The 24,261-nt window shown below is 41.2% G+C and overlaps 1 protein-coding gene across 2 annotated transcripts in view; it reads right to left on the bottom strand.

Moving 5' to 3' along the window:
* The window catches only part of GLT8D2 (glycosyltransferase 8 domain containing 2), a 43,100-nt gene extending 19,046 nt beyond the window's left edge, over positions 1 to 24,054 (bottom strand). The window contains exons 1-3 of one of the 2 annotated variants that reach the window (XM_055575067.1): positions 23,847 to 24,054; positions 6,240 to 6,286; positions 4,808 to 4,900 (exon numbers count right to left, since the gene is read on the bottom strand). In XM_055575067.1, coding sequence (XP_055431042.1) covers positions 4,808 to 4,900; positions 6,240 to 6,258 — 112 coding nt within the window. In that variant the 5' untranslated portion in view covers positions 6,259 to 6,286; positions 23,847 to 24,054. Of the gene's footprint in view, positions 1 to 4,807; positions 4,901 to 6,239; positions 6,287 to 6,455; positions 6,541 to 23,846 lie in introns of those variants that run through there. The other variant, XM_055575075.1, reaches the window with a different exon arrangement.
* Positions 24,055 to 24,261: the final 207 nt, after the last annotated feature.

The following is a 24,261-nucleotide window of genomic DNA, read 5'->3' as shown; positions in this document are numbered from 1 at the left end:
ACTGGAGTTTCAGCTTTAGCATCATTCCTTCCAAAGAAATCCCAGGGCTGATCTCCTTCAGAATGGACTGGTTGGATCTGCTTGCAGTCCAAGGGACTCTCAAGAGTCTTCTCCAACACCACAGTTCAAAAGCATCAGTTCTTCGGCGCTCAGCCTTCTTCACAGTCCAACTCTCACATTCATACATGACCACAGGAAAAACCATAGCCTGGACTAGACGGACCTTTGTTGGCAAAGTAATCTCTCTGCTTTTCAATATGCTGTCTAGGTTGGTCATAACTTTCCTTCCAAGGAGTAAGCATCTTTTAATTTCATGGCTGCAGTCATCATCTGCAGTGATTTTGGAGCCCAAAAAAATAAAGTCTGACACTGTTTCCACTGTTTCCCCATCTATTTCCCATGAAGTGATGGGACCAGATGCCATGATCTTCGTTTTCTGAATGTTGAGCTTTAAGCCAACTTTTTCACTCTCCACCTTCACCTTCATCAAGAGGCTTTTTAGTTCCTCTTCGCTGTCTGCCATAAGGGTGGTGTCATCTGCATATCTGAGGTTATTGATATTTCTCCCGGCAATCTTGATTCCAGCTTGTGTTTCTTCCAGTCCAGCGTTTCTCATGGTGTACTCTGCATATAAGTTAAATAAGCAGGGTGACAATATACAGCCTTGACGTACTCCTTTTCCTATTTGGAACCATTCTGTTGTTCCATGTCCAGTTCTAACTGTTGCTTCCTGACCTGCATATAGGTTTCTCAAGAGGCAGGTCAGGTGGTCTGGTATTCCCATCTCTTTCAGAATTTTCCACAGTTCATTGTGATCCACACAGTCAAAGGTTTTGGCATAGTCAATAAAGCAGAAATAGATGTTTTTCTGGAACTCTCTTGCTTTTTCCATCATCCAGCAGATGTTGCCAATTTGATCTCTGGTTCCTCTGCCTTTTCTAAAACCAGCTTGAACATCTGGAAGTTCACGGTTCACATATTGCTGAAACCTGGCTTGGAGAATTTTGAGCATTAATTTACTAGCATGTGAGATGAGTGCAATTGTGTGGTAATCTGAGCATTCTTTGGCATTGCCTTTCTTTGGGATTAGAATGAAAACTGAACTTTTCCAGTCCTGTGGCCACTGCTGAGTTTTCCCAATTTGCTGGCATATTGAGTGCAGCACTTTCACAGTATCATCTTTCAGGATTTGGAATAGCTCAATTGGAATTCTATCACCTCCACTAGCTTTGTTCGTAGTGATGCTTTCTAAGGCCTACTTGACTTCACATTCCAGGATGTCTGGCTCTAGGTGAGTGATCACACCATCGTGATTATCTTGGTTGTGAAGATCTTTTTTGTACAGTTCTTCTGTGTATTCTTGTCACCTCTTCTTAACATCTTCTGCTTCTGTTAGGTCCATACCATTTCTGTCCTTTATTGAGCCCATCTTTGCATGAAATGTTCCCTTGGTATCTCTAATTTTCTTGAAGAGATCCCTAGTCTTTCCCATTCTGTTGTTTTCCTCTATTTCTTTGCACTGATTGCTGAGGAAGGCTTTCTTATCTCTTCTTGCTATTCTTTGGAACTCTGCATTCAGATGTTTATATCTTTCCTTTTCTCCTTTGCTTTTCACTTCTCTTCTTTTCACAGCTATTTGTAAGGCCTCCCCAGACAGCCATTTTGCCTTTTTGCATTTCTTTTCCATGGGTATGGTCTTGATCCCTGTCTCCTGTACGATGTCACAAACCTCATTCCATAGTTCATCAGGCACTCTATCTATCAGATCTAGGCCCTTAAATCTATTTCTCACTTCCACTGTATAATCATAAGGGATTTGATTTAGGTCATACCTAAATGGTCTAGTGGTTTTCCCTACTTTCCTCAATTTCAGTCTGAATTTGGCCATAAGAAGTTCATGGTCTGAGCCACAGTCAGCTCCTGGTCTTCTTTTTGCTGACTGTATAGAGCTTCTCTATCTTTGGCTGCAAAGAATATAATCAATCTGATTTCAGTGTTGACCATCTGGTGATGTCCATGTGTAGAGTCTTCTCTTGTGTTGTTGGAAGAGGGTGTTTGTTATGACCAGTGCATTTTCTTGGCAAAACTCTATTAGTCTTTGCCCTGCTTCATTCCGTATTCCAAGGCCAAATTTGCCTGTTACTCCAGGTATTTCTTGACTTCCTACTTTTGCATTCCAGTCCCCTATAATGAAAAGGACATCTTTTTTGGGTGTTAGTTCTAAAAGGTCTTGTAGGTCTTCATAGAACCGTTCAACTTCAGCTTCTTCAGTGTTACTGGTTGGGGCATAGACTTGGATTACTGTGATATTGAATGGTTTGCCTTGGAAACGAACAGAGATCATTCTGTCGTTTTTGAGATTGCATCCAAGTACTGCATTTCAGACTCTTTTGTTGACCATGATGGCCACTCCATTTCTTCTGAGGGATTCCTGCCTGCAATAGTAGATATAATGGTCATCTGAGTTAAATTCACCCATTCCAGTCCATTTTAGTTTGCTGATTCCTAGAATGTTGACGTTCACTCTTGCCATCTCTTGTTTGACCACTTCCAATTTGCCTTGATTCATGGACCTGACATTCCAGGTTCCTATGCAATATTGCTCTTTACAGCATCGGACCTTGCTTCTATCACCAGTCACATCCACAGCTGGGTATTCTTTTTGCTTTGGCTCCATCCCTTCATTCTTTCTGGAGTTATTTCTCCACTGATCTCCAGTAGCATATTGGGCCCCTACTCACCTAGGGAGTTCCTCTTTCAGTATCCTATCATTTTGCCTTTTCATACTGTTCATGGGGTTCTCAAGGCAAGAATACTGAAGTGGTTTGCCATTCCCTTCTCCAGTGGACCACAGTTCTTTTAACAGCTATTATAAAAGCAACTCATTTCTTTCCATGGAGAAAGGAGTTTGCAGTGGGATCAGCCAGCTGAATGTGTTGGCCTATGGGCAGGAAATGAAATGTGAGGAGTAAAGAGTTTGAAGTTCGAAAAACATTTGGCCTTATATGACCTTCTCTCTTTCTCAAAGCAATTTACCGAGTCATTCTTTCCGTACTATTGTGGACTGAATTGTATATCCCTAAAATGCATAATGCTGAAGCCCTAACCCCCTAGTATTAAGTTAAATGAGGCCATTTGCGTGTTCAGTCACTCATGTCCAACTTTTTGCAACCCCAAGGACTGTAGTCCGCCAGGCTCCTCTGCCCACGGAATTTTCCAGGCAAGAATACAGGAGTAGGGTGCCATTTCCTTCTGCAGGAGATCTTCCTGACCCAGTGATTTTTTGCATCTCCTGTATTGGCAGGCAGATTCTTTACCACTAGCATGACCTGGAAAGCCCTAAATGAGGCTATTTTTGCTGATTAAAAAGTGACAAATGGTGCTTCCCTGGTGGGTTGGTGATAAAGAATCCACCTGCCAATGCAGGAGACGTAGGTTTGATCCCTGGTCCAGGAAGATCCCACATGCCATGGTACAACTAAGCCTATGCGCCACAGCTATTGAGCCTGTGCTCTAGAGCCCTCAAACCGCAACTACTGACGCCAGCACAGAGCCCTCACTCTGCAACAAGAGAAGCCACAGCACTTAACGAAAAGCAGCCCCTGCTCTCTGCAACTAGAGAAAAGCCTGCACGGCAGCGAAGACCCAGCACAGCCAAAAATAAATAAATTAATTTTAAAAAGATAGATTGGGGAAAAAAAAACAAAAACCAAACAAACTAACTTGGGGCCAAGAGTGTGTTTTAACACACCCTCTGTGTGGTTCTTATAAGTGTTAAAGTTTGAGTAGGAGTAATAACTCTAGAACACAACTAAAATGTTAGTCTTGGTGGGTTTTCTACAAACAAGTCCTGGGAAACTGACCAAATTTTTGCTTGTCTCTGAACCCACCTATTGAAAAGACTAAAATTGTGTCCTTAAGTATTTCATCTCATTCATTCCTTTATTTAGCTGTCCTGGGTCTTAGTTGGGGCATGCAGAATCTAAATTTTATTATTATTATTTATTGGAATATAACTGTTTTTCAATGTTAGCTTCTGCTGTACCATAAAGCAAATCAGCTATATGTATACATGTATACATGTATCCCCTCTTGGACCTCCCTCCCACCGCCTCCCCCATCCCACTCATTTAGCTCATCATCAGTTATGGCATGCAAACTCTTAGCTGTGGCATGTGGGATCTAGTTCCCTGACCAGGGATTGAACCCAGGCCCCCTGCATTTGGAAGCTCAGAGTCTTAGCCACTGGGCCAGGGAAGTCCCAATTAGGTATTTCTTCTTGGTAGACTACATGCCTGCTTACCTGCTTCATTCTTTTCTAAATTTATTTTTATTGTGGTAAAATATGCAACATGAAATTTACCATCTTGGACTTCCCTGATGATCCAGTGGCTTAGACTCTGTTCTCCCAATGCAGGGGGCTGGGGGTTTGATCCCTGGTCAGGGAACTTGATCCTACATTACTCAACTAAGAATTCACATGTTGCAATTAAGATCTGGTGTAGCCAAATAAATATATTACAAAAAAAATCTTACCATCTTAACCATTTTCAAGTGTACAGTTCAATGGCATTAAATACATTCACAACTGTTGTACAACCATCAGTATCATCCATCCCCATAACACTTTTCATCTTGTAAAACAGAAACTCTATACCCAGTAAACAGTAATTCCCTCCCCCACCCACTCAGCTCCTGGCAGTCATCACTGTGCTTTCTGTCATCATGAATTTGACTATTCTGTCTCATATTAGTGGAATCACACAGTATTCATCTTTTTGTGATTGGCTTGCATCACTTATCATACCTGCTTCATTCCTGAGCATGGTCCCCTTATGAACTTTCTTATACAGAATCCCACAGAGGGTCACAATCAGAAGGAACAGCAACACCTGGTTAACTGAAATAAAGATAGAAACATGTTCAAGTCTAACCTGTCAAATTGAAATTGTGGATTAAGTTTAGAATAGCCAGTGTGAACACATGTGCTCCCTGACATTTCTGACATACACAGAAGTACAGGTCTAGAACCTTTCTCTAAGCAGACAGCATGTGGAGTAAAGGGTTAATCTATGATACTGATGATACTCAAGGATGCCAGGTGTAGTTTAAGAAGAGACAGGGCTCTTCCCAGGCAGTCTGATGTACAGATTACTTAACCTCTCTGAGCCTCAGTTTGTTCATCTGCTAAATGGGGATTGTAATAATAATCATTACCTTTCAGAGGTGTTTTGAGAGTTAACAAAGCCCATGAAGGCCCAATAAAGACTTTAAAACTCTTATGTATTATCATTTACTATTTTTGTGCATCAAGATATGCATTTATTGGCTTCATACTGATCTATTTTCTGGCCCCTAGGCATTTGTCTTCACATTTGTAAAAGGAAGGAGTTGGACAGTCTTCATGGATGCCTTTCAGAGCTACATCCTAAAGCTCAGTTGTTCTGCCTTACTGACACCCACCATCTCCTCTCTGCCTTTCTGGGTTATCAGATTCAGACAGAGACAAGTAGATACTATTCTCAGTTTAAAACAGAAATACAGAGAAGCAGAAGACATGAGACAAAATTTAGAGTTTGTCAATACAACTGATTAACATTCCCATCCCACAGCCAGTTTGGGGAAGCAGCCCAATGCCTCTACCATCTGACCCTTTTTAGTGTAAGTATGTCCCATTCAGTATTGGGGATATACTTACACTAAAAAATTATTCATAGTTTATTAGAAATTCAAGTCTAACTGGATATTTTATCTTTTTATCTGCTACATTGGGCAGCTCTACTCTGAGGGTAACAGTAACACAATTAGGTTATTATTTTCCCACTAGATTCACAAACAAATGGATATAAAATTAGAGGCAAACCCAGGTTTTAATGGTGTCATAAGATTAAATAATTTGAGATGACGCTAAGAATAAGAAGACAAATTAAAAATTAGATACAAACATGAATATTTATTTAAAATGAGAAAATAAACCATATTTGAAACTTTTATATAACCATCAGACCACTCTCATGAAAAATCTACCCCTGAGCAAAACACTTAACTTTCTACAGAAATCCTCCTCCTATGATAATGCTAAGAATTGCCTTTGGAAAACTATCCATGAAAATCAAAGAAAATTTCAAAAATAAATAAATAAATAAATAAAAGAAGAAGACACAGAGAAGACCCAGCATCAAAACAGTCCTCCAAAATATCTATTTTAAATCATAACTTTCCAAAGTTTGTAATCTTACTTTTTCGTAACAAAGCCATGTGGGTTCACGTGGATAAAAACTGTGACCTGTGGATTAAAGAATAAAATTTTGTGTAAGAGATAATCAACCCAAAAGTCATAATACAATTATTAAGGACTATGTCTTTGACTGTTTGATATATGGCAAATTTTATAATCATTCTTAACTGTTCTGAATTTAGAATTTTGGAAACTATTTCATGAATGTAGATCTCACCTCTTCAGATTGATTTCTCTGGTTGTACAAAATGTGCAAAAAGCCCCCAATGGTAATCTTTTACCTTCTTCAAGAAGCTGTGGTACATATACACAATGTATTACTCAGCTGTTAAAAAGAATGCATTTGAATTAGTTCTAATGAGGTGGATCGGAGAAGGCAATGGCACCCCACTCCAGTACTCTTGCCTGGAAAATCCCATGGACGGAGGAGCCTGGAAGTCTGCAGTCCATGGGGTCGCTAAGAGTCAGACACGACTGAGCGACTTCACTTTCACTTTTCACTTTCATGCATTGGAGAAGGAAATGGCAACCCACTCCAGTGTTCTTGCCTGGAGAATCCCAGGGACGGGGGAGCCTGGTGGGCTGCTGTCTCTGGGGTTGCACAGAGTCAGACACGACTGAAGCGACTTAGCAGCAGCAGCAGCAATGAGGTGGATGAAACTGGAGCCTATTATACAGAGTGAAATAAGTCAGAAAGAAAAACAGCAATAAGTATATTAATGCATATATTGGAATTTAGAAAGATGGTAACAATAACCCTATATGTGAGACAGCAAAAGAGACACAGATGTAAAGAACAGACTTTTGGGCTTTGTGGGAGAAGGCAAGGGTGGGATGATTTGAGAGAATAGCATTGAAACATGTATATTACCATATATGAAATAGACCACCAGTCCAGGTTCAATGCATGAGACAGGGTGCTCAGGGCCGGTTTACTGGGATGACCCTGAGGGATGGGATGGGTAGGGAGATGGGAGGAGGGTTCAGGATGGGGGACACATGTACACCCATGGCTGATTCATGTCAATGTATGGAAAAAACCACCACAATATTGTAAAGCAATTAGCCTCCCAAAAAATAAATAAATAAATAAAGAACAGCCATGTGAGTTCCCTGGGTTAGCAGGTCAGACAGCACTATCTAAAAGAAATGTCACATAAGAAAGTTTCCTTGATATAAACTATCAATTCCATGCCTTTTCCTCTGCTATCATAACTTCCTTCCTTTGATAAGGATGCTCCTATATCTTTAGGAAACAGTAAGAAAACAGAACCATCCTTAGAGGAGTACACTTTACACCCCATTCAATCATTCATTCAGTAAACATTTACTGAGATCCTACTAAAAGTCCAGCACTGTGCTATGTCCTGTGGATGCAGTAATGAACAAACCAGTCCTGGTCCCCAACATCATGAAGCTATTTTCAGTGGGAAAAACAGATATTAAAATGTAACAAACAAAATAATTATCAGTAGATTATGAATAAAATAATTAGACATAAAGGAAACAACAGAGCTGCTGGAATAAAGATGAATAGAGGTAGGGAAGCATCTTGAAGACAAATCAGGAAAAGCCTTGAGGAGATGACATTTGATCAGGAGAAAGAGCAGGAGCCAGTAGAGAGAATGCAGAAGAGCATACCAGGCAAAGGGAACAGCAAGTGCAAAGGCCCTGGGGCTGAGGATCCTAAGTATCACAAGAGGCTCAATGTAGCTGGAACATAGCGGACTAAGGGAGAGACTGACCAGAAGAGGCTGAAGACAAACTGTGGGGGTCAGTAAAGGAGTATGGATTTTATTTTAAGTGCATGTAGCCCCCTTCATCCACCTTTGTCTTCCTTAAATCCCTAAAGTAATGTTTTAAACATTCCCACAGAGATTCTTATGATAAAGGAGAGCAGACACTCAAAGTCATCCACAGTGAGTTGAAAATACCTAACAAGTTTCTTGCTTTACCTTTAAATTCATGTAAACTGTTACAAAAATATCTGAAAAAATAGTTCCTTTCATTGTCAGAAGAGCTCTTTTTGGGGAGAAAACTCTTCATTATGAAATCCAGGTTTTCTATGCATAGATGAATGGATAGAGGTAAGAGAAGAAGAAAGCTAAGAGTAAATGATGAGCTGGAATCCTGTGGTTTGGCAGCAGCCCCAGAAGAACAGTATGTAAGGTGGAGAAAGGTCCTGGGACAGGAGCTGTCAATCACCCATTAGAACTTACTAAACAACACGTTTCTAAATAACCAACAGGTTACTGAAGAAATCAAAAGGGAAATCAAAAAATTTCTAGAAACAAATGACAATGAAAACACAACAACTCAAAACCTATGGGATGCAGCAAAAGCAGTTCTAAGAGGGAAGTGTATAGCAATACAATCCTACCTCAGGAAACAATAAAAACATCAAATAGACAACCTAACTTTACACCTAAAACAAATGGAAAAAGAAGAAAAAAAAAACCCCAAAATTAGTGGAAGGAAAATCATAAAGATCCAAGCAGAAATAAATGAAAAAGAAATGAAATAAATAATAGTAAAGATTAATAAAACTAAAAGCTATTTCTTTGAGAAGATAAACAAAATTGACAAACCCTTAGCCAGACTCATCAAGAACAAAAGAGAGAGGAATCAAATCAACAAAATTAGAAATGAAAAAGAAGAGGTTACAACGGGCAATGCAGAAATTTAAAGGATTATGAGACTATTATGAACAACTATATGACAATAAAATGGAAAACCTGGAAGAAATGCACAGATTCTTATATAAGTTCAATCTTCCAAGACTGAACCAGGAAGAAATAAAAATTATGAACAACCCAAGTACAAGCACTGAAATTGAAGCTGTGATCAAAAATCTCCCAAAAAGCAAAATCACAGGACCAGATGGCTTCACAGGAGAATTCTATCAAACATTTAGAGAAGGGCTAATGCCTATCCTTCTAAGTCTCTTTCAAAAAATTGCAAAGGAACACTTCCAAACTCATTCTATGAGGCCACCATCACCCTGATACTAAAACCAGACAAAGACAACACAAAATAAGAAAACTACAGGCCAATATCACTGATGAACATAGATGCAAAAATCCTCAACAAAATTTTAGCAAACAGAATTCAGCAACACATCAAAAAGCTCACACACCATGATCAAGTTGGGTTTATTGCAGGGATGCAAGGATTCTTCAATATACACAAATCAATCAATGTGTTACATCATATTAACAAATTGAAAGATAAAAACCATATGATAATCTCAATAGATGCAGAAAAAGCCTTTGACAAAATTCAGCACCCGTTTATGATTCAGTTCAGTTCAGTTGCTCAGTCATGTCTGACTCTTTGCGACCCCATGAATCGCAGCACGCCAGGCCTCCCTGTCCATCACCAACTCCCCGAGTTCACTCAGACTCACGTCCATCGAGTCAGTGATGCCATCCAGCCATCTCATCCTCTGTCGTCCACTTCTCCTCCTGCCCCCAATCCCTCCCAGCATCAGAGTCTTTTCCAATGAGTCAACTCTTCACATGAGGTGGCCAAAGTACTGGAGTTTCAGCTTTAGCATCATTCCTTCCAAAGAAATCCCAGGGCTGATCTCCTTCAGAATGGACTGGTTGGATCTCCTTGCAGTCCAAGGGACTCTCAAGAGTCTTCTCCAACAGCACAGTTCAAGAGCATCAATTCTTTGGTGCTCAGCCTTCTTCACAGTCCAACTCCCACATCCCTACATGACCACAGGAAAAACCATATCCTTGACGAAACTTTGTTGGCAAAGTAATGTCTCTGCTTTTGAATATGCTATCTAGGTTGGTCATAACTTTCCTTCCAAGGAGTAAGCGTCTTTTAATTTCATGGCTGCAGTCATCATCTGCAGTGATTTTGGAGCCCAAAAAAATAAAGTCTGACGCTGTTTCCACTGTTTCCCCATGTATTTCCCATGAAGTGATGGGACCAGATGCCATGATCTTCGTTTTCTGAATGTTGAGCTTTAAGCCAACTTTTTCACTCTCCACCTTCACCTTCATCAAGAGGCTTTTTAGTTCCTCTTCGCTTTCTGCCATAAGGGTGGTGTCATCTGCATATCTGAGGTTATTGATATTTCTCCCAGCAATCTTGATTCCAGCTTGTGTTTCTTCCAGTCCATTAGAACACTTCCTAACACTTCCAGTCAATTAGAACACTTCCTAACACCATACACAAAGATAAACTCAAAATGGATTAAAGACCTAAATATAAGACCAGAAACTATAAAACTCTTAGAGGAAAACGTAGGCAAAACACTCGATGACATAAATCAAAGCAAGATCCTCTATGACCCACCTCCTAGAGTAATGGAAATAAAAACAAAAGTAAACAAGTGGGACCTGATTAAACTTAAAAGCTTCTGCACAGCAAATAACACTATAAGCAAGGTGAAAAGACAACCCGGAGAATGGGAGAAAATAATAGCAAATGAAACAACTGACAAAGGATTAATTTCCAAAATATACAAGCAGCTCATACAACTCAATACCAGGAAAACAAACAACCCAATCAAAAAGTGGGAAAAAGACCTAAACAGACATTTCTCCAAAGAAGACACAGAGATGGCTAACAAACACATGAAAAGATGCTCAACATTGCTCATTATTAGAGAAATGCAAATCAAAACCGCAATGTGATGTCACCTCACACCAGTCAGAATGGCCATCATCAAAAAATCTACAAACAATAAATGCTGGAGAGGATGTGGAGAAAAGGGAATGCTCTTGCACTGTTGGTGGGAGTGTAAACTGATACAGCCACTATGGAAGACGGTATGGAGATTCTTTAAAAAACCAGGAATAAAACCACCATATGACCCAGCAATCCCACTCCTAGGCATATACCCTGAGGAAACTAAAATTGAAAAAGACATATGTATCCCATTGTTCATTGAAGCACTATTTACAATAGCTAGAACATGGAAGCAAAATAGATGTCCACTGACAGATGAATGGATGAAGAAGTTGTGGTACATATATACACAATGGAATATTCAGTTCAGTTCAGTAGCTCAGTGGTGTCCGACTCTTTGCGACCCCATGAATTGCAGCACACCAGGCCTCAGGAATGCATTTGAGTTAGTTCTGATGAGGTGGATGAATGAATCTAGAACCTGTTATACAGAGTGAAGTGAATCAGAAAAAGAAAGATAAATATTGTATTCTAACACACATATACATATATATATATGGAATCTAGAAAAATGGTACTGAAAAATTTATTTACAGGGCAGCAATGAAGAAACAGACATAGAGAATAGACTTATGGACATGGGGAGAGGGGAGGAGAGGGTGAGATGTATGGGAAGAGTAACATGGAAAGTTACATTACCATATGTAAAATAGATAGCCAACGGAAATTTGCTGTATGGCTCAGGAAACTCAAACAGGGGCTCTGTATCAACCTAGAGTGGTGGGATGGGGAGGGAGATGGGAGGGAGGTTCAAAAGGGAGGGGATATATGTATACCTATGGCTGATTCATGTTGAGGTTTGACAGAAAACAAAAAATTCTGTAAAGCAATTATCCTTCAATAAAAAATAAATTAACAGCAACAAAAAGAACTTCTTTCCCTGTACAGATGGGCTCTCAAGACTTTCAAAGATCTGGAATTTCCAATACTCAGTCTGTAGCCTCTGCCATGCTCTGCACCTTCTAATCCCCATCCTGCCTCCACACTGCTTTTCCCATGAATCTAAAGACACACATTGCTGTATTTGAGAGGAATCAAGGGAAGAGGGCATGTTCTTTATTTTGAACATGGAGGGTGGGAGAGAGAAGCAACTGATCTATAAAGCTCTGTGGGTATTAGACAGGAGAATGGAAGCCCTCAAGGACTGGTATAAAGTTTGGAGGTAATATTGCATCGGGGAAAGGAGAGTTAATTTCCTCTGAATTGCCAAATCAATGGTAGATGGCTAGAATCTTAACCTTTTTTGACACAAATATCTTGGAAGTTTGGTGAATCCTACAGATCTCTTCCCAGAATAATATCTTTAAAAGCTTAAAAGGTACATTGTGTTACAAAGAAAATCAATGATAAAATTTTAAAGCAAGCCATCAGAATATTGGGGGAAAAAAACAAATTTGTGATCTACCTACAAACACACTTCTTTATTAAATAACAAGGAATATTAGCAGGTAGAATACTTACTGTAACTTGAGGTAGTGATGAACTTTTAAAAATGTGAGATATTTGTAACAACTGTAATGTAATATGAAAACATCTGATTTATACTGATAATGAAGTCACAGGTACCACAATTTTTGTGGTTTGTTGCCTATATTCACAAAGGAAGGAAATGCTCAATTTCAAGGAGAGGTTAGTGAAATTAAAGATTCATTTTTTTCTCACCTAAGTGCCTGAGAAAATGAAATGTGTCTATGGACACTTTAAGCATCTGCACATCTCAGGTTAAAGATTACAGAATCTCTGGGGCTGATTCAATGGACAGCTAGGTTAAGGTGTCAGAGAAAACTGACGTTTTTAATGTTTCACCATCTAGTAAAATTGCTTCTTTGGGAAGATTTGCCAGGTTTGTGCTGTAGCTTTTTGTAGCTCCAGACTCACAGAGTGTGTGTGTGTGTGTGTGGCAGGGAATGGGGTGGGCTGGGGAGGAACTCGAGGGGGGGGGGGGGTGGCTGTTGTGCCCTGCAGAATGAGAAAGTGTCCCAGGCAAACAGTAGGAGAGGAGCAGGTTGACTCTCAAGGTGACTGCCAGGGGTGAGGAGCACAAATGAAAAAGAAAGCCCTCAAAGGAAGGTGGAAGCATGCCAGAGACTGATCTGGGATAGGATTTGCCTGTTTTTCATAGCTGTACACTGCCGGGAGTAATTACAATATCCGTCTTTTCACAACTTCATATAGACCAGTGTTGAAACACCTGCCTCTCCACTGAACATTATAGAAAATAAAAAAGGGCCCAGGACACAAACAGAAGGAGACTTTTCACTTGGTAATCTTACAGGACTTACTAAATAACCAATATGGCTCTCAACACCAATCAATTAAAATGGGCAACACTGATGTCCCACTGGTCTGCTCTGACTGATAAACAGAAGCCTTGGCACCCATAGGATGTTGAATGACATAAACGCATTATCTACTCAGTCAAATAAATAGTTAAGTACAAGAGAAGCTAAACACACATACGCATACGCGCGCAAGCACACACACACAACAAAGAGTGGCTATCACATCATCAACCATCCTTATCTTCTCCCAGAACAACTTCTTACTTCTTTTGCTTGAGACAAATGCATAGCAAATTCCAAGCCATGTATCAACTAAATATATTACAGGAACAATTTCTTTTAACAGGAGAGGCAACTACCTTTTTAAAGAATAAAGAATTAGCCTTATAAGAACTATTCTGCCAAGACACTTGAAATATGTTGACAAGGTCATTTCTTTGTAGTGTCCTAGATTTCCATAAATTTCCTATTGTGAACTTCCATAATTAGAAAGAGTGCTTCACTCAGGGAAACACAACCCGTGACATATAATAAAATTCAGTATACTTGCTTTTTTTAAAAAAAAAAAAAGGCTTCCTTCTTGTAACATGTCAGTGATTAAAGGCATATCAGGTCAGCTTCAAAATTTGATTTGTTGATTTTTTTTTAATGTTTAAATTTTTACTTATAGTAGAATTCACTTTTCTAGTTGTACCATTCTGTGATTCTTAACACATGCAGAAATTCTTGTGATAATCCCAGCAAATGCGATAAAGAACAATTCCAGCACCTCCAAGGAATTCCCCTACATTGCCCTCTCACAGATGGACTCAACCTGACACCTAGCCCCTGGTAACCCCTGATCTAGTCTCTGTCCCTGTAGCTTTGCCATGTCCAGAATATCATATGAATGGAATCACACAGTTTACAGTCTTTTGAGATTCTTCTTTAGTTAGTTATTTTTGTCTTTGCTGCTGAGTGGGCTTTTCTCTAGTTGTGGCAGTCAGGGGCTACTCTCTACTGGCAGTATGTGGGCTTCTCAATGCAGTGGCTTCTCTGGTTGCGGAACACAGGCTTTAGGGCACAAGGGCTCAGTAGTTGCCACTCTCAGGCTCTAGAACACAGGTTCAGTCATTGTGATGTACTGGCTTAGTTGCTCCACGGCATGCGGAATCTTCCTGGACCAGATATCAAACCTGTGTCCCCTGCATCGACAGATGGATTCCCATCCACTGTACCACCAGGGAAATCCCTGAAACTCTTCTTTTGCTTAGCAAGAGACATTTGAGATTCATACTTGCTGTTGTATGTATCCATAATTTGTTCCTTTTGATTTTTTTGGCCACACTCTGTGGCATGAGGGATCTTAGTTCCCTGACCAGGGATTGAACTCACACCCCCCTGCACTGAAAATACAGGGTCCTAACCACTGGACCACCAAGAAAGTCCCTTTCTTATTTTTGAGTTTTGAGAGTTCTTTACATATTCTGGATACAAGTCTTTTCTTAGATATGTGATTTGCAAATACTTTCCTCCAGCAGATGGCTCTTCTTTTCAATCTTCTAATAACAAATTTTGCAAAGCAAAAGTTTTTAATATTGATGATGTCCATTTCATCAGTTTTTTTTTCTTTTTCATATCATGCTTTCAATGTCATATCTGAGAACTTTTAGTCTAACTCAAGGTCATGATGAGTTTCCCCTGCATTTCCTTCTGAGAGTTTTATAGTTTTATATTTCCATTTTGAGTCCTTTTTTTTTATATGGCATGAGGTATAGGTGAAAGTTCATTTTTAATCATATAAATGTCCAGTTGCTCTGGGACCATTTGTTGAGAAGACTATCCTTTCACTCGAATTGATTTTTTTTCTTTAATGTTTAATTTGTCAAGGAGTTTGAATCTAAAGGATGACATGTGTTCTAAAGAAGATTTCTTATTCTCTCCTATGCGTTTTACAAGAATTATAGATCTGGATAGCAATCAGTGGCTAAAAAGTAACTTATATCATCAAATAAAGATTCAACAACATTTTCCAAGTAGCACCAGAAGGAGACAGGAAAAGGGCTGATACATCATTAAAAAGTTTCAACCAAACATTTCCCCAAATCCATTCTATCTTTGCACAATATTCTGGAGTATTTTATCTGTGCTCTGAAAATTCAAGAGAGCTAACAAACTCTCTGCTCTCAAAATATACCTCTTATAACTCTGCTTCCCGGTTGTCCCAGTTCCCCATTTATCTATATGCTTATCATAATATCTTATATGTTCATTAGAAGAAGCAGTGGGCATTAAGAGAAGCAGAAGATAGCAGGGTAAGTTAGATGAAAAAACATGAAGTATAATCATTAGAATTTTAGATTTTAAAATTCATTTTAGCTTGGAAACCTAAAATTAAAATTTGTCACATATTCAATCATTTCTTTGTGGCATTTTCCAGGAGCTGAAAACTGATTTCCTTTATCTTAAAAAAAAAAAAAAAGAAGAAGAAGAGAAAGAAAAATAGCTAATTTGCCATAAATAACAATTTGTCTTGAAAACTCAAAGTTTATTTTAAAATTAAATTGATGCTTCTTAATTCTTCTCCTTCTAAGGAACTTCTGAACTTGATATTTGACCAGAGGTAACAGTTGGCAAACAAAGATTATTAACCTTTAGGAATTAGCAACATGACAGAGACACCCCAAGGGATGAAATCAGGAAAGGCAAGGTATCATAGTACTCCAGGGATTCCTTATGAACCAAAGTGTTTTGAGAACTTGTTGGCAGTGATCTGGGGAAATGCTTCAACGGGGATTTGATTCAAGCCTTTAATTCACTGTAAACAACTGGCTACAATGCCTCTTTCACTTTCCCGGCGTTCAGACTGCACACCCAGGAGCTCCGAGTGCATTGGCAATGGCCCTTTTCCTTTTCTCCTCATGAACTTGGGGAAGAATTGAGTCAAAAAGCACATTATTTATGATTGTTCTGAGGCTGGTTTCAGGTACTTTTTATCCACCTACTATTCTAGATGATATGTGTTAAGCTAACTTTTTGAGGCGATGTCAACCTAACATGGTCTTTGACCACATGTCTGTTCCATTCCAAAGACCATCTAGTACCACAGGAGAGAATGAGAGGGAGGCCAGAAGGCTCTGGGCTCTGAATTCCTGAGGCCAGCTCCTCCCTGGATATCCCAGTCAGCCAACCCAATAAATTTCTGTCTTTTCCTTAAACAGCTTTGAAATGACGTTCCATTTCTTGCAAACAAGGATCCTTACAAATGCATTCCTTGTAACCAAAACAGTATGCACATTTAGAGAGAAGCTTGCAGGGGCCAGATGATAATAATAGGTACCATTTACAGAGCTTAATTTGCACCCAGATCTATGTTGACCATTTAGGTACATTATTATTTTTTTTAATTCTTATGAATAAACTCAGATGGATATATTACTAATTCCATTTTTCAAAGGAGGAAACTGTGACTTAGAGTGACTTGCTCAAAATCACGCAGCTAGTATATAAATGGTGTGACAGGGATTTGAAATTAGGGCTTTCTGACTTCAAAGCTGATGCTCTTTAACCACAGGATTCTTGAAGAGCTATTTTGGCTACCCCAGAGGCAGGAGAGGTGGGCTCCGGGTAACAGATGTCAATGTGTGTTGATGAAATTCACAGCTCCCAGGGAAGTTGGTCCACTTTCCCCTGAGTGCTTGGTTACTCTAACTACTGAGGTCATATATCTGAAAAGGGTGGTATATTTTCCTGTCCAGCATGTTGTCAACTCTAAACTCTGTTTGAGATAAAATAAGAGGCTTCAGAAACCTGATATGGCACATCTAACTGCAAGGCACAGCAGTGGTGAGCTAAGGAAGGGAATTCCTGAAACAAATTCTTATAGGAAAACTTCTAAGGTGATTTTGAAATGCAAGGCTGAGAGGAGTTCTTGAGAAGGTTTCCAAGAAAAAACTTTTGTTTACTTTTTTAAAAGAATATGAGATTGTTATAGAGATTCAGTATGCCTGATTGGCATATTTCTCCCTCTCTTTACAATTTCATCTCATCTCTGATGGTGGTACATTCCATTTAAGCTGCTGTAAAGTGGTGTTTCCAATACTTGCAGGCCAAAGCGTTCTAATTAAGTAGGTGCCCAAGAGATGTTTGCATCTTTTAGAGAGGAGCTGATGGTGTGGATTTGGCAGAGGGAGCAGAAGTGTAAAGGGGTAAAAGAACAATGGGAGAGATCAGGGACGAGAGCTAGAGGGAACGGCTGCAGGATACCTTAAGAAGACATAGAGTAAGAAGCAGAGATCTGGGGCCAAGAGAAACTGGGGCAGAGGCTGAGAGAGCTCTTCTGAGCTAATATGGCCCCTGCCAACAAGGAAATGCATCACAAGACTCATTCCTACATGGAAAAGGACCCGTTGCACGGCCGTGCAGACCACCTGCCAGCTCTCTCCCACTCTACACACATCCTGTGTGTAGCCTATGGAACCCCACACTTGCCTGCTTTCCCACCCACTGTGTGATCACTCATTCTCAGATTCTTCGGCTATTCCCTCATCTCCAGAACTTCTAAATGGTGGAACAACTCAGGACTCAATTTTTTATTTCTTCTCTCTCTAAACTCTTGCCTTAGGCAGTCTCACCCTGTTTCCTGGATTGAATGCATGCGTGCTCAGTAGCTCAGTTTTGTCCAAGTCTTTGCAACCCTGTGGACTATAAGCTCACCAGGCTCCTCTGTCCAAGGGATTCCCCAGGCAAGAATACTGGAGTGGGTTGCCATTTCCTTCTCCAGAGGATCTTCCCAACCCAGGAATTGAAACTGCGTCTCCTACGTCTCCTGCATTGGCAGGTGGATTCCTTACCACCTCACACCTGGGAAGCCCCTCCTGGCTTGAGATAACCATTTACATGCTGAGTACTCCCAAATTACTGCCTGCAGCCCATTTCTCTCATGTGGACTCCAGACTCCTAAAGCCAAGTGTCTCTGGGCATCTCCACTTGGAGGCATCCTCATGTCGAAATCTTAGCTCCTGATGTTTCCCCACCATCATCTTTCCCAACTCCATTCTTATAATTGCTCATGAAAATAAGCTTGGTTTTGTCCTTGACTCTTCTCTGTTTCTCCTTCCCTACAGATGGATTGACAACAAAGCCTGTCAGTTCCACCTTCAAAATACATCCAGAATCTTCACCACCTGTACTGCCTTTGCCCTGGCCTGATCAGTATCATCACCTGTACTGTCTTCGCCCTGGCCTGATCAGCATTATCCTTTGACAAGATGATACGGTCTTTGTCCCCCTTTAATTGATTATTTTTTATATTAGATTTCTGTTCAGAATTCTCCGAGGCCTCTCTATTTCTCTTAGAGTAGAAGCTGAAGTCCATACAGTGTCCTATAAGATCTCACCCGATCACACCGCCCTCCTTGCCAGACACTCTTCTGCCTCAGAGCCCCTTACACTCCTGGCACCTGGAATGATGTTCCCTTCACCAGAACACTCCTCCCAGATATCCACATGGCCCACTTCTTCACTTTGCTCAGACTCAGGCAAAAACCCCCTAACCCCAGCAATACATGTATTACTTCTTATTTTCCCAATCAGGGATTGAATGCCCCCTGCATTGGGAGCACAGAGTCTTAACCACTGGCCTGCCAGGGAAGTCTATATTCTTTTCAGCAATGACCACCATCCAACATGCTGCCCATTTTTCACTGGTTTATTGTCTGTCTTCCGCCAACAGCAGGGGATTCCCTCATAGCTCAGTTGGTAAAGAATCTGCCCGCAATGCAGGAGATGTGAGTTTGATTCCTGGGTCACAAAGATCCCCTAGAGAAGGAAATGGCAACCCACTCCAGTATTCTTGCCTGTAGAATCGCATGGACAGAGGAGCCTGGCAGGCTATAGTCCATGGGGTCACAAAAGTTGGACACCGACTTAGCAACTAAACCACCAACATCCAATGATAGGCTACAAGTTCCATAGATGTAGGGTATTTTGTCTGTTTTTGTTCATTGCCATATGCCCAGCACAAGTGACCAGAGATATAAACTCTCAAAAATATTTCCTCCTAGAGGGAGGGATAAGCAAGTGGCCCTCTCCTCCAGGAAGCTGCACAAGAACATCAAACATCATCTGTTCTCACCTGAAATCAGCAGCTGCCCCACAGAAGCTCCTCTGGTGTTCTCGGAGCATCCTCCTCTGCTTCCTCCCAATCCCTTATCCAACCAACTTCTGATTCTGACAGCTTCACCTCGTGTTTCTTAACCCCTCTCCTTTCTCTCCTGCCTCATCTCACTCATTAACTCTGCAGGAACTTGCCGCCTAGACTTTCTACATCTGGAATCTCTGCTCCCTCCCCTTCCCCAATCCATCACTGGTACAGCTGTCACAGTGACTATCTTTATTGTTTAATAATTATATCAAATTAATTGGAAACATACACTCAGCTTTAGTATCCTTATTTTTTGTTTGATTTTCCTTTTCTTTATCACTTGAAACATTTCAAGTCTACAAAAAGCTGAAAGAATGAATTTTCATATGCCCTACACAAAATTTACCAATTGGTAACATGTTGCCATCTTTCCTTTCTCTCTTTCTCCCCACTTCCTGCCTCCCTCCTTACACACACACACACACACACGGCTCTTCAGCCCTAAATACTTCATCATGCATCTCTTAAGGACAAGGACATCCTCCTGTATAATCACACCACCATTATCACACCTAAGAAAAATAAGAGAAAGGCCAAGAAGAAGACCCAAGCCCTCTGCTTTTATTCTTGGCCTTTCTCTTACCTTCACAACAAGGATGCCCAGAACTGTATCCTCTGTACCTCTGTAAGCTCTCCTAGGCTGAGTGACTTCTGTGTTGTGGTTTCTCTATAGTAACAGTCAAGCCTTGAACATTCAGAGCCCATAGGCCTGACTACAGGATGGCAAGAAAGAGGCAGCTGGGGTGTCGCCTCACAGTCAGTGTTGGAAAGAGGGAATTCTTAGGAAAGGCCCTGAATGGTGGCAAGGAGGACCTTGCATGGGGAGTTGTTTACCAGATGCCAGACTTTGGGGCTGTGGCCAAATCTGGAAAGAATGTTTTGAGACCTGGCAGTTGCTAAGGGGATTAGCTCTGCCTTGGAAGAAAAGGCAAAACTGGGAAGGACTCCAGAAAAGTATTCCAAAAATCAGAGCCCACAAGTTTTATTTTACATGCCAACTCTAATCAGTTGGTAGGAGCTTTCAGAATTGATAAATGGAGATGGCGTCTAAAGCCATCACCAGACTCAGTAAAAGAAAGAAAGAGAGAGAGAGAAAAGAAGGAAGAAAGAAAGAGAAAGAGAGCACTGTGATTGATTAATAATGCCTGCCATGGGTTCAGGTAAAGAGTAATGGGAAAGGATCTGGGAATCAAAAGGAAGATAAAAGTGAGGGCTCCTAAAATGTACTTTTGAATGACTTAAATCCAGCAGAGCATATACCTGAGTGGAAACAACACAGGCTTTGTGACTTTGAATCCTGGTTCTGCCTCATTTCTTACTGTGTAATCTTGGGCAATTTACAAAACCCAATCTGTGAAATGGGACTGTTTTGCAGATTAGATGAAATAATGCATTACAAAGATAGTTACTTCCATAGTAATTTCCATGAACCAGACATTGTTCTAAGACCTTTGCAGGTAAATTAATTTGATTCCCACAACAACCCTATAAGGTTATTCTTCCTAGTTTATCCCAGGAAACTGAATCTCAGAGAGGTTAAGAGAACTGCCAAGAAGATCTGTGATTTCACAGAATTCTATAAGACTCGACTCTGAAGTTCATAGGTGCATAAAACACAGTCAGTAGGGCACTTCAGCTTAAACCAGGCAGGCTACAGAGTCATCAACAGGACAGGAGCATAGGTTCACTTGAAGAGAAGAAAAAGGACAAAACCAGGACTCAGGAATTTGGCCTTCAACAAAACACCACTGGCCCTTTTATGTTTTGCCGGAGCATGAAGGTCTTACTCCAGATCCACCAAAATACACAGGATAGGGAAGTCTTCATTTTGCAGAGGACCCATCCTGCTTTCTCCTGCATTGGATTCAAGCATTCTTTTACAACATGGCCTTAGATCAAGTGTCGACAAACTACAGCCAGATCCTGGCCATCACTGTTCGTTTTTTTCTAAATAATGTTTTGTGGGAACATAGCCAGGCTTATTCTTTGATGTTGATGTTTGATGTTTTTTCCATGGCCAATTCCACACTACTTCCACAGAACAGAGCCATCATGATGGAGACCACCTGGCCTGCAAAGCCCCTTATATGGCCCTTTGCAATGAACGTTTGCTGATTCCTGCTGCCCCCCTTAGGCCAGACTTTGTACATATCAATATGTCACGTATGACCAATCATCTTGGGTGTTCGCCAGGGGAGGTAGCAAGTAGGACATCCATAAGAGGAACCAAGATAAAAACAGGTGTGGGCAGAAGAAGATATTGCAAAGCTTCCCTGGAAGTCCAGGGGTTAACGCTCCAAGTGTCCATTGCAGGGGGCACAAGTTCAATACCTGGTCAAGGAACTAAGATCCCACATGCCATGTGGCATGGCCCAAAAATAAAAATTAAATTTAAAAAATAGTATATTGCAGAGTAATAACATGTTAAGCTATGTGATGTGATAAAATGGCTCAGCATCAATTGGGACCTTCAGTGTTAAACAAAGAAGCAGATTTCTGCGGAACTTCTTAGGACTTTTAGAATGCCATCACGACTTGAGTGTGCTGAGAGGAGGATATGGCTCACAGAACATATTTTCCTCATGGGACTATCTTCTTTGGAACGTTCTTTGGCAGATGCTGAAATAAAAGAACTCTTTAGAATCAGGCTCCCTGGGAACTAGGAATGAAATGGTGAGGGCTGTGGCTTGGTGAGCACGTCTTTCTCTCATCGAGGGAAGAGGCAGGAGAACTAAAGAGAGGCAGAGTGGAAAAAAGAAGGAGAGCTGTTTGAAGAGAAGGAAGAACGTTGGGCCCTGGAGAGACAACTTGGGTGGATGTGAGGAACGTCTGGTGACTGGTCTATTAGGGGGAACCGTGTATCCAAAGCAGGGCTATGGCCCAGTGCAGGATGTGTGGTCACTTTCCCCGCCCCCAGCATCATCATCACTAGAGATGCACCACTAGAGAAGCTTCCCTCCCTCGCTGAGGGCTCAGTACTCTGCTGATCCTGCATTATGTCCTTCCAGACACACTAAAGTAAAAGTGTTAGTCACTTGTCACTTGGTAAAGCCTTGGTGCTTCCCTGATGGCTCAGCTGGTAAAGAATCTGCCTGCAATGCAGGAGACCTGGATTTGATGCCTGGGTTGGGAAGATCCCCTAGAGAAGGGAATGACTACCAACTGCAGTATTCTTGCCTGGAGAATCCCATGGACAGAGTAGCCTGGCAGGCTACAGTCCATGAAGTCGCAAAGAGTCAGACATGACTGAGCGACTGCCAATGCAGGAGACTCTGGAGACATGGGTTCAATCCCTGGGTCAGGATGATACCCTGGAATATATTCTTGCCTGGAAAATTCTACAAACAGAGGAACATGGACAGTGTGTGGGACCACAAAGAGTCGGACACAACTGAGAGACTGAGCACACAACACATTCACATATATGATGTCCCTTAATTCCTATTTTACAAATAAGAAGAGTCACCCAGAGTCAAAGCTTCTAAGTGGCAGTGCAAAGACTCATCTCTGTGAGTCAGACCCCAGAGCCCATGTTCTCACCACTGCCCTGCACAGCTCTGAGTTAGATAGAGACCCAGAATTCCATCATGCAGCATGCAAAAGCATTCCGTGTATGGATGCAACACCAAAACATTCGGAGGAAAAGACAAACAAACCAATGTCGCTTGGGAAATTTGGCTGCACAGGGCCAAACAGCTAGGGACTGCCTTTTCCACAGCACATTCAGATGTTTGCATATCATATTTTCTTCTTTTCCTTTTCCTCTTATATTAAGTATCCCTTCTTAACTTATGTCATAAGTTACATATCAATTTTTATCAGGCTTAGCCAATGTATTATTCTTGCTCATAAAGTGAACATAAGAGGACATTTTTTGAACATTAAAAAGCATTTTTCAGCCTGAACACTATGACTACTGTATTTACAATAAGCCTTATTTAGATTTCATATGATTGCTAGTTCTTTGCGGGGGAAGTGGGGCGGTGCTTGGAGCCCTCAGAACAGCTTCCTAGGACTGATTCTGAAAACAAGATTCATAACTCAGTTAAATCTTTTGTGACTCAGAAACATACCTGTCTTAAATGCTAGCATTTATCAACTCCTAACTAACCGATGATTTCCACACTGAAAATATGAGGAAAACAGTAAATCAACACTCTTTGGCGGGTAGGGAGATGGAGATAAATCCAGGTCTGGAAAAGCAATGCAGGATGTGAAAAACTTGCACACTATTTTGGATTTGCGGCGATGGCAAAAAAATGAAGCAGATTCCGCTGGCATGCTACAAACATCAGCTGGGGGCGCCTGAAGGCGGTTTGCATGGGACAGTCCACCTCAGATCTACTTTCTTGCGTCTACAGCAAAATAAAGAACAGCTGCCAGCAGGCCAGAGTGAAATAGACAGGCTGTCACCCTGTTGTAAATTTCTGTTTACCTGGTGAGCGGTGAGATCAGGATTCTGGGTTCCTCCGTCCAAAGAGCTGCAGGGCAGAGCGTTCAAATCGTAGCTGGCCCCAGGGTACTGCCCTTCATGGTGCTTCAGCTGCTTCTAAGATCCCATTGGAAATCTCAAAAGGCTGGAGAGCCTCGAGGCCAATATTCCGTTTCCAAGAGAGTCCTGCTCCCCCACTGCACCTCCCTTGCTTGCGTCGACTTTGGAGCGGGTCGGGTTTCTTCCACCCCTGCTCCAAGCAGCTGGGAATCCAGGCGCTGTGCTGGCCGAGTGAGGAGGCCTCTGAAACCACTTCCAGATGTGCTTGGCTGGCTGGCTCCGATGGGCCAGACTTCCTTTTGCAGCCTCCTCCGGCAGCCCGCAAATCATTTTGAAAACAAGGCTGCTCTGGAGGTAA

Source organism: Bubalus kerabau, chromosome 1 (assembly GCF_029407905.1).
Source record: "Bubalus kerabau isolate K-KA32 ecotype Philippines breed swamp buffalo chromosome 1, PCC_UOA_SB_1v2, whole genome shotgun sequence".
NCBI lineage: Eukaryota > Metazoa > Chordata > Mammalia > Artiodactyla > Bovidae > Bubalus > Bubalus kerabau.
This window is presented reverse-complemented; position numbering and strand designations above follow the sequence as displayed.